At 39.3% G+C, this 11607-nt stretch overlaps 2 protein-coding genes across 2 annotated transcripts in view; one reads left to right on the forward strand and one right to left on the reverse strand.

Annotated features, from left to right (window-relative positions):
- slc9a2 (solute carrier family 9 member 2) overlaps window positions 1–2947 on the reverse strand; it is an 11389-nt gene extending 8442 nt beyond the window's left edge. Inside the window, exon 1 of the mRNA XM_016486545.1 lies at window positions 2654–2947. Within this exon, the coding sequence (XP_016342031.1) occupies window positions 2654–2927 (274 nt within the window). The 5' untranslated portion in view covers window positions 2928–2947. The remainder of the gene's footprint in view (window positions 1–2653) is intronic.
- Window positions 2948–4018: 1071 nt separating this feature from the next.
- Window positions 4019–11607, forward strand: part of LOC107688733 (type I inositol 3,4-bisphosphate 4-phosphatase-like) — a 29714-nt gene continuing 22125 nt past the window's right edge. The window contains exon 1 of the mRNA XM_016486477.1: window positions 4019–4120. The gene's annotated coding sequence lies outside the window, so the exon portion shown is untranslated. The remainder of the gene's footprint in view (window positions 4121–11607) is intronic.

Raw genomic sequence — 11607 nt, forward strand, 5'->3', positions numbered from 1 at the left:
TGTGTGTGTGTGTGTGTGTGTGTCAGTGTGTGTGTGTGTGCAAGTGGTTAAAAAGGGGAAAATGTTTTATAAGTACCCTATGTCACAGTTATGTTCTCTTTTGGTTCTGTTTCTGTCTCCACATTTCCCCGAGTTCCTTTGTCTATTAGTTTCCATGGATTTTGATTCAGCTCCACACCTGTTTCAGTTCTCCCTAATTACCTTTTCTAGAATTTAAGCCCTGTGTTTTGCCCTAGCTCCTTAGTTCCGGTATTGATGTTGATATTGTGTTTGTCTCCTGCGTTTCTCCTGCCTGTGGATTTATTATTAAAAGGACTTTGTTTATTTCTACTCCTGTGTTGTGTGCTTTCCATAGCTACAATTTACAGAATACCAGAACTCCAAGTTATTACTGCGGTGTTTTTCTTTCTTTTGTTTTTGTTTTTCTCCTCTCCCGGATGGATTTACCAGCCGTCCAACTCCTTTGCCTGGAGCAGAAGGACCATTTGCTGGAGGACCACACCAGGGACTTTTTAGATCTGGTGTGCCTTACTCACTTCCTTGACCGCTCGCTTTGCGTCTTTTACTACACAAGCCTAAACGAGCGGTGTAAGGCACGCCTGCCAGCGAACGGTCCAAAAGAGGGTTTCGCTGCGATTCAGACCCTCAGTCAGCACCATCTGGGCGCTCTGATCTGCCTCGGGACTTCCAGTCTCCAGCTCCGCCTAGGCGTGAGGATCCCCTGTCTCCGCCTCTAGCCTCTGAGTCCTGGACTCCACGTCAGTCCTTCGACCCATCGGCTCCGCCTTGGCTCCTAGCTCCCTCGTTTCCACCTTGGCCCGTCATCCCACTGGCTCCACCGGGCTCTCTCGTCCCTCCGGCTCCGCCTCGGTCAGTCGTCGACCATCCGCCACCTCGGGTCTCCACTCCTCTGGCTTCGCCTCGTCACTCCGTCCCTACGGCTCTGTCAGGCTCCTCCTTCCCTTTGGCTCCACCTTTGTCCTCAGTCGCTCCGGTTCCGCTGCAGTCTTCCGGATCCCCGCATCGGTCGCCTGAGCCTTTGGCTCCACCTTGGCCCTCCGGATCCTCTGTGTCGCCCTGGCTCTCCATCTGCTCTGCTTCATCCTGCACTCCTCTTCCATCTGCTCCCTCTCCGTCAGTCGTCCCCAGGGTATCGTCAAGGCCTTTTCCACCATGGCTCCTCCTGCTCCTGGCTCCTCCCTAGCTCCTCGGTCTACTCTGCCCTGGCCCTATGAACTATGCCCCTTTCCCATTGCCTGCCCCACACCTGCCTCCCGAACCCCCACCCTCCCTCCTCTGTTGGACTGTTTATAGGCGTGAGGACGCGCCTTCCGGGAGGGGGGCGAACTTTCACAGTTATGTTCTGTTTCTGGGTGTGTCTCAATCAGCTCCCGAGCTCGTGGACCAGTAGATCGTGTACATGAATTCGAGCACTGGTAAGTTCCCTGACTCGCTGCACGTTGGGACAGTGATCACTCAAATTCCAGTGACATGATTACGTACAACGTCAACGGACAACATAGTAGAACGTCATCACTGGAATTAATAAACAACAGACAGGACCGATCTCTTTTTGATATTTATTTTTTATTCTCTTTAAACACATAGTTCTGGTACAAGTTCTTACAACATTTCAGCCGAATATTAATTATAAATGTTAATTAGATGTGTTCAATTCCTGTCTAGCGATGTGTGTTTATGTTGAAATACACTAAAAAGCGGTTTGTCTTTTCAAATCTTCTATCACGAGTCATTATATTTATCGAGTTGGCTCGTGTAGTTTATGTTTCGTGCTTCAGAAATGTGACATTATTTCCGGTAAGGGAGCATAGTGAGCGCCTATGCTCCCTAGTTTTTGCAGTGCATTGTGGGATTTTTCAGGGAGCGAACGTTCCAGTGCACTGGAAGGATTTCGCGATTGAGACAGCCCTTAAAATGGCCGACTCCCTGATCAGTGCCCTTACTACTGAACAAGAGAGCTGATTGAGACGCACCCTCTGTCTCCACATTTCCCTGAGTTCCCTTGTCTATTATTTTCCATGGTTTTTGATTTATTAGCGCCACACCTGTTTCAGTTCTCCCTAATTACCTCTTCTAGTATTTAAGCCCTGTGTTTTGCCCTAGCTCCTTAGTTCCAGTATTGATGTTGATATTGTGTTTGTCTCCTGTGTTTCTCCTGCCTGTGGATTTATTATTAAAAGGATTTTGTTTATTTCTACTCCTGCGTTGTGTGCTTTCCATAGCCACACGTGACACCCTATTCATTCATCCTTAAATCTAATTTACTGAATCTATTTCTTACATTTTATATTCTAGTAACTTTTTTTTTATACCTTTTTACCCTTTTTTAACATCTCATTAAGATTCTAAATTAACTATAGAATAAAGTTGCCTTTCTGACTAGCCATGTCATATAGCTAAGTAAAAAAATCTATTGAAAATTAATATAAGAAATGTTGCATAGTGCTTAGTGTTTCCCAAACAAATAGGCTAGTATCTGATAAATACGTAGGCCGCTAGTAAAACTGGAATAGAGTCAGTACTGTACTTAGTAATTAAAATAAATAAGTATACTAGTAACATCAAAGTCACTAGTAGGTGGTCTAAAGAATATATGTTAAAACAGCTTGCCATAGAATGTGTAATCGCTCACCTATTTTGGCAAAGGATGCAAGTAGCACCCATAACGTAATCTCAAACGGGAGCTGAATGCGGGGGTAGTTCAGTGTAAACACCGCTTGGGTGGTTTCACCTGGGTCGGGGTCAGGATCAGTCTCCTCCATCGGGCTCCAAGGAAGAAGTTTAGATGGAGAAGTAGTAGTAGGTTTAAAAGGAACATCGACGTTTGCTCCGTATCCAAGAGATGCAATGCAAATTACGCAAATCAAAAAGTTGAAAGGCGACCTCTCTTTAAAATTAAGCACCATATTTTCTCAAAATACATGCATATAAGCTGACATATAAAAAATACAGAAAATATGTGAAGAATTAAAAGTACATTTTAAAACTGTTCCCTTCATCTACGTCCCTAAAACATACTGATCGTCGCACACTCGTGACTGAGTTTTGGCTCTCTGTCTCAGTGAGCAGGTGTGTGTGGTCAGATGAGGGCCGGTTGACGACCAATGCCACACCTGATTTGTCTGTCCTTGCCTTTGAAATAGTTTCGCTTCCTCTAGTTCTCAGAAAATATATATATTTTTTTTTTGTGTAAAATGGAGATAACCTGTTCCTCTCTGCCATAACAAACACTTCTGAAGTAAAACTCCTACGGTGTAGTTTGACGAGCATACATATGTGTGTGTGTGTGTGATATATATATAGAGAGAGAGAGAGAGAGAGACTCTTCTATTGTCCTCATTTGTATGTCGCTTTGGATAAAAGCTTCTGCTAAATGAATAAATGTAAAATGTTAATGCAAATGAAAGCCCCTTTTTCTATGATCCCGTGCTAATTTAAGGTTTTATTGGTTTTAAAGTAGTAAGAATAATAATACAATTATTTTATCATTTTATTTTTGTAATGTTATCCATATACTGGAAAAAAAATACTATTTTTTTTTCTCCAGTATATGGATTTATTACTAATTACAAAAATCTAAATATAGCTCATTTCACCTTTATTCAAACTCGTGCATGTTATAATTCCTATGTTATTATGGCAGGTGCTACAGAATGGAATAAGATACAGTAGTACGGGTTTACAGAATATATATTTCACTTCATCCACCTGCATTTGATTATGTAGAAGTGCTTTAGGCTGCAACCACTAGATGGCAGTCAAGGTCTTCCGTTATCGCACCTGTCACGCGCTCGTTTATGTCTGTAAATCATGCATCGAAAACATTTTCATGAGACGTTCTTTAATACAGGCAGACGAATAAACAAATTAAAATACACTTCTTTTTTTTCAAATCTTCCGAGGACAATGCATGCTCTCTGACTCCCGCGATCTGTGACGAGGCGGTGCTTTTAGAGCAACAACGCTGACGTAATGCGCGGTTGACGTCACGTCAGGGCGAGTCCAGAATGCAGAGCAAGAGGAAGAATCGCCGTGTATCAGAACACTGGTCTGCTCTGCATACTGCCTTAGAATCATGGAGCATATCGGTGACTGAAACGTAAGTGATCCCTGCTGCATTTTTAAAAGCTGGTGATGTTTGCTGTCCAGTCGTGTGGTAGTAACGTTACATAGTTAAACGCTTGGAAGGAAACATTGAGGAAAAGGGACTCAGTTTTCTTTTGATAAGCACACAGAAGGTGATGTGGTGTGAGAAATTGTGTGTGAGCGATGATTGTTAGGTCGGACGGAGTGTTTTCAAATGTTTTCTTGCGCTATTATAAGATAACGGAGGGCGCAACCGTCCATTCAGTCTTCATCACGCTTTATATTCCTTCATGAGTGCATTAAACCTGTGTCGAGATGTTATGAGCTGTCGAGATGCTCTGCCTTCAGTTTTTGCTGCTTCAGTAGCGGAATTACGTTGCAGGGTGCTCCAGTCATGTTCCTGGGTCATACTTTGGCGGCTGACATTATAAACACGGCGTCTTGAACACATTAGAGATGGAAACCTAGACTTTATAAAAAAAACGGATTTTGCTTTCTTCTGTCCATGCAGACTGTAATAAACAACTGTAATAAAATACACTCAACAAAATCATCTCTGTAGCTACATCCCAAAACACAGCGAACAATCCCATTACTGAACTAACTCTTGTCAGTCGGTTCTTCTTAGTGAATCAAAGCAAACGTCTTTTTAATTAATTTATCAGTAATTCTTTTTGAATCAAAAACAATTTTGAATCAGTCTGAACGGTTGGTACTAAATAAATCTTGCTTGTTCTGTAAACAGTGGTACTTAAACAGTGGTACTATTAAAATGAATGAATGAAATTCTGTTGTTTTAGTATTTGAATGTGATATATAGTTAGGAAAGACTTGCCACCTTTTAAATATCTATGAAACTATTTTAAACCGGGTGGGTTGCACCAACAAGGATTAATTTAAGTAAAGTTTAGAGCTAATCAAGGATTTGTTGATCTGGGTTTTATTGTAAATCGAGTTGTGTTGTACCACTTAATTTTAAACACAGATTAACAAATCAGGGATTAGAACTCTAACCTGCGATTAAAACCTCCATCTACGATTAATTTTCTCCTCCATGATGGATTCGCCATTGCAATTAAACAGGAACAATGCTAATATTCCTTTTTTTTCTTTCTTTGCTTACTACCAAACTCTCTTTCTGACATAAGTTGCTCGTGTCAAAAAAGGAAATAAACTTGTAAAATATCTGCCGTCTTAATAAACTGCTACCGTTATTCAAACGGCTGATCAAGCAAGCAATGAACACATTTCTGGCAGTGCATACGGATTTCATAATCCTGGAAATATATTTATAGTATCAATTAATGGAGTATATTTTATGACACCGCCGCCCAGCAGCCACGCGTGGAGCGGGCGTGAGAAACGAGAGGCGTGGCTGCGATCATTGGCGCTCACTTCATCATCACCGCTGCAGTTAAATGCTATACAGTATATTTCTGTTTTCTTTGTCGTACGCCGAGATGCACCGAGATGAGTGACGGATTCACATCCCGGACTCGATAGCAGACGCAAGTTTACTACGGGTTTATCCTGCTTATTTTCAAACCAGGTTTAAAGTTTGATAATAATAGATATAGATAAAACTTGATTTAATCTAGATTTTAGATTAAACTTTATTGGTGTAGGCTAAACCTTTTGCAGTAATTGTATTACATTTATTTCTGATTTGTTATATCACTTGGCCTTTGATCCCTAAAAAAACCCAAGGGCATGCGTCCAGAATCACATACTCTGAAGACATACTTCTTGTGAATAAGAAGGCTATTTACTTCACAACCATTAAAAAAGTATGTTTTATATAGTATGAATGTAATCCGGATGTACTACATCTGTCATGTTGACCTACCACCGTTGTGTTGCTTTACTCATTCGTGCAATTTAGGATGCAGCCAAGGTTTACATTGAGAGCCAGGCCACGTTTATATGTCACATAACTGGGCATCAACCCAAGTCCGACGTAGTGCGTCGTAATCAGCATAATAAAAAGATGCGAGCGTTGTCCCCATTCAGTATGTTTTCAATGTAAATACAAGGGCGTAATTGTTTCAGTATTTTCTCTAGAAGTTGTTCTTTATCTTTATAGGAGTGCCTTTCCTAATGTAACCAGCTCTTGTTGTTATATGTATGAAAGGTTCACTGTTCTTTAATATTCTAATCAGTACCTGGCACTATCGAGTGGTGAAAGATGCACCAATTATACAACAGTTCACCAAAGCCTTCCAGTGAAAGATCTGGGTTACTAATGCAAAGATTAATTTATTAGTCCTAGTTAGAACTAACTAGTGGGTCTGAAAACTAATAATAAAGAAAGCAAGAAGTGAAGTAAAAGGGAATAATGTTATTTTTCAATGTCTTGTAAAAAATGAAAACTATAATGAAAAGCCTGGAGCTTTGTTTCTATTCCCTCAGAGCATTTGTCATGATATAGCTTAAACCGATCAGACATTTAGGCTAATAGTTTATTCCACTGTCTATTCAACAACCTCTCACTGCAAGAGGTAATCACCGACCTTTACAAAGACAACTGATGCTGCATAGGTTTAAAACAAATAATTATTTTTTTCATGGTATGAACAGTGTCACAATGGTCCATGGACCTAAAGTTCATGGATTATTTTTATTGCGAGACAGATGCTGCCAATGACAAGTGCTTTACTGTTGTTCTGCCAATTCATGCATGAAACAGATACAGCACATATGTTACTCTCATCCCTGTTACTGTATGTCTTCTGTGCAAGTCAGTCTCTGTCTGCCCTTCTTGACTTGTTATGACATCTTCACACCATTCAGCTGTCTGTCACGGACAGCGACGACATATTTTTAAAAGAGATTGCCTGCTCGTTCATAGGAGAAGCAGAGTTTCGCTCAGCCAGAAGAAATGATATAAGGTCTAGAGATGAAAGGAGAGCATGGATAATCCTGTTCTCACCCAGGCAGTGACTCATCATTAAAAAGAAATGGCTGTTCGTTATGATTATAATTGCTTTTATTACAGTTGATATGAATCCAATCAAAACAGAGATTAAATAGCAAAAACTCTTTTTATTTATTTTTTTTTAATGCAGAATTAAGGTTCTGTTTATATTTTTAAACTCTACTTCAGTGAACTTATTGGAGACTTAAAGCCAAAAATGAATATGGCTTCAGAAGACTTATGCATGTGTCATATGAACAACTTTAATGGTGGAGCTTGATGTTTTTTTTGTTTTTTTATGACAAAGAGCTGTGTAAAGATTCTTCAAAATATTTATTTTCTTGTCCCTTGGAAATAATACAGCATATAGGTTTCGATTGACAAGAAGGTGAGTAGATATTGACATCATTTTCATTTTTGAATGAACTATTTGTATTAAAGATGGCCTTTTTATCATATAAAGACTTTGTTCTGATAGCATTATGTATATGAAAGTTGAGAGATGCACAATTTCAGTAAGAAATGCATCCAATCTTTTTCTCTGCAAAACAAAAATGGATAAAAAGGGAAAACTGCAAGTATACACTACTGTTTGAAAATGTTGTTTTTAAATGAATTTTATTATGCTCGCCCAGGCTTCATTTATTATGACAAAATGTATAATATTTTTTACTGTATTTTTTACAGTAAAAAATAGTAAATAATTGTTTTTTATTTTAATATATTTTAAAATGTAATTTATTCCTGTGACGGCAAAGCTGAATTTTCAGCCATTACTCCAGTCTTCAGTCAGTGTCACATGATCTTTCAGAAATCAATAATATGCTGGTTTGGTGCTCAAGAAACATTTCTTATTATAACTGATGTTAAAAATAGTTGTGCTGCTTATTATTTGTTGAATACTGTGATAAATACATTATTTGATGAATAGAAAGTGCAAAATTCAGCATTTATTTGAAATATAAATCTTTTGTGACATTATAAATCTCTTTGCTGTAACTTTTTGTTAATTTACTGCATCTTTGGTGAAAAAAAGTATTAAATTGGTCATATGATGCGATTTCAATTTTTCCTTTCTCTTTGGAGTGTTACAAGCTCTTGGTGCATAAAGAAGATCTGTAAAGTTGCAAAGACTAAAGTCTCAAATCCAAAGAGATATTCTTTATGAAAGTTAAGAGTTAACCACGCCTACCTAAAACGGCTCGTTCTAACACGCCCCCACATGTCTACGTCACTGTGTGGGAAGATTTGCATAACGCTGCCCAAATGTTCACGCAAAGAATGAAGGCGTAACTTTTATTCTCACTGTAGTATTGTTGTTGCCGCCGCCATGTCGTAAAGGCGCTGTGTGCTTCGTTGTGAAAGCGAAACTACTTTGAAGAGTCCCCAAAAGAGGACGATATCCCAAAAGAGGACGATATCGCTTCGTCATGCCTAAAGCTGATCCGTGCTGGTCGCTGAGGAAATACTTCAACTTCGCGCTGTTGATCGCCGGATCGGCTTTCACCGTGGACGAAGCGGAGTCCAGCCCGGGGTCGTCACATGTGGTTGCCGCAGGCATCACAATATGGTAAGGGGCGTAACATTTCCGTCACACGCTTGAGGCATTCGGCCAATCACAACGCACTGGATAGCTGGCCAATCAGAGCACACCTCGCTTTTTCAGACCGATGAGCTTTGTAAAAATCGACGCGTTTCAGAAAGGCGGGGCATAGAGGAGAAACAATAATGTACAGTATGTGGAAAATAATGTGTTTTTTTAACCTTAAACCGCATAAACACTTTTCATTACACCAAATACACCAAATAATGTTCTTTTTAGCAGCATCATATGACCCCTTTAATATCTTCCTTTTCAGAAAAAAAAAACATACCTACTGCAAACTTTTGAATGGAAGTGTATTCATGGATTAGTTCATTTATACACAGGCCCACAAGCACATAAAGAGCTGTTCATGCAGAAACACTCTCACGCATGGATTCATTTCCTCTGTATGATTGTCATGCACATAAGATCTCACATAAATAGAAACTTGACTCAGTTCTTGGCTTATTATTGTAATTTCTGCTTTCTTTTACAAATACACAACCTCAAGGTGTAAATGACTGCTGATTTCTGACCAAATGTTAGTAGGCCTCAAGATTCATCTGTGTTTAGACATGAAAGCATTATATAAAATTCCCTTTTTGATTGTACCACCTCCTCCGTAATATTGCCCGCTTCTGTTCCTCTTTTAGTTTCAGAGATGCTCAAAGTGTTGTCCATGCCATAATTACTTTAGATCTCTTCTACTTGATTTCCCTGCCAAATTGTTTCAAAGGATACAATACTTCCAGAACTCTTTTGATATTCTATTTGTTCCATTTCCAGTTTCCTGTCATGTGTTTTGAATACAAACAACATGAGAGATAGATAGGCCCTCTCCCGAATAGTGCTCTTTGTAGACTTGCATTTTACATCTATGAATTCCATGAGACTGTAAGCTGTCCCATTTGATAATTTGGGTTTAAAAATGTGCTTATGAGCACCCCCTTTTCACACTTGATGGATGTTGTGTCAAGCCTGCACTGTATGAAACATCTGCATTGCATTGGATGAATGAAACATCTGCTTTAGGACCCAAGAAACAGCACCTCAACAAAGCTATTGATTAGCAGGCCTGAATATGCAGGACTGTAGCATGTATGCACAGCTGAGGTAACAGTTAAACAGAACGTCTCAGTCCCAGAAAGCTCAGCTGAAGAGAAAGTCACTCACACTTCCTGATTAAGCAAAAGGTCAGGATGTGGTTGTGGGAGATTGAGAACTGACAGTTTAGAGTTACACTGCATTAGGGATGTAACGATTACCGGTTTGACGATAAATCATGATAAAATTCCCATGGTTAGTATTACCGTTTCATCTTTTAATTATCATTAAAACCGTATTAGATTACCGCGATTTGAACAACTCGCGATAAATAAATACTGTCCAGCATAAAGCACAGTTTTAAGTAACAGTCTCGCGTGCGCACAGCACGCAGAGTAGTTTCTTTTTGAGTGAAAACGGTGGAAAAGCTGGGAGGTTTTAAAAGAGTGCTAAGGGAATTATACAAATGAATATATAAATGAATTAATTATATGAATGTTCCTCTGAAGGTTCTGACTGTCTTCAGAAACTATTCGATGGCATTTTGTTTTCATCTTCGCTCCATGTAATGCCTAAAGGAAGTGTTCTTAATCGCAATACAGCTTTGTCCACGGAGTTTACGGCAAACAGCTCTAATTCAGCTTTTCCATCAGCGCCACCTAGTGTCAGTGAGTGGATTTACAGACACTTATATTTACATTCAGTCTGTGTGCAGTTTCTGTCTGGGCCAAAAACGGACCGAATTTGCATGCCCTGCTGTAAATTTTGACCGGTTGATGAAAAACAAGCTTATGTGGATTCTGCACATTTAAACAATTCAGATAAGTTATCTAGAATTATTTATGGAGCAGATAAAATACCTATAATTTATTAATCAATTATCATTTTGACTTGTATCTTTTCTTTATTTAAAGGCTGAAATGTGAGGTTTACCTTTTTATGAAACTTTTTCAAAGCTTTATTTGAACATCTACATTAGATATTTCAACATGCTATTAAACTGTTGTCACTCAAGTTGTCATTTAAAATCCGAACATCATTGGTAATGTTATTGTTTTAGTGATTATGCAAACAAAAAGTCATTTTATTTGTTGTTTGTTGATTTTTAAATATAAAACTTGAAGTGATTTATGTGTCGGTACTTTTTGAACATCTCCCGCACATTTGAACAGTACCGTGATAATACTGATAACCGTGATCATTTTGGTCACTATAATCTTGATAAGAAATTTTCATACCGTTACATCCCTACACTGCATTAGCATGCATGTCAGGATCTGTATGTGGACGGATTGTTGTGTTTTGTCCATAACCCATTATTCACAAAATAAAATGTTTTCAAACAGGTCTTTATGTGTGTAAATGGTTTGAGCTGAGTTATTTGTAGAAAACTGTGCAGAAGAAAAAGAAGAAAGGTAAATATTGCTCTTCAAACAGTGATGATGTCATCATAATACAGTAGTTGTATACGGAAACAGGAGTTGTCCTTTGTCCCAGTGTGCTGTGATGAGCCAGAAATAAATTACTTTATTATCAACTGAGCTGTCTAGATTGAAAGTGTGTGACATTATAGGTGGTGTAAGTGATTTCTGGTAGCCAATGTTGATATTTCAATTCACCAAAACAAACACGCCCCTACCCCAAAAGGGTCTCGCCCCTATTTTGATAGCTCCGCCCCCCAGGCAGCGATTAGTTCTTATGACGTATTGACACACATTTCAAATGATTTTCAACGGTCGCTTTATCACGCGTCCAGTGTAGACAGACTTTAGCTGTTGCGGCATGGCACGACAACTGACATGTCCGGCGCAGACACGGTGTTACTCGCCTATCGAGAAGAAACAAAGCAACCTCGGCGTCCGATCGCAGGCCTTCCGCTCTTTGAGTTCTCTCCAGCGCTGGAAAGCTGATCCGATATTTACACGGGTCCTACTTCTTGCCTTAAGCCTTCTTTTGT

Source organism: Sinocyclocheilus anshuiensis, unplaced genomic scaffold, assembly GCF_001515605.1.
Source record: "Sinocyclocheilus anshuiensis isolate Anshui unplaced genomic scaffold, SAMN03320099.WGS_v1.1 scaffold9, whole genome shotgun sequence".
Classification (NCBI taxonomy): Eukaryota; Metazoa; Chordata; class Actinopteri; order Cypriniformes; family Cyprinidae; genus Sinocyclocheilus; species Sinocyclocheilus anshuiensis.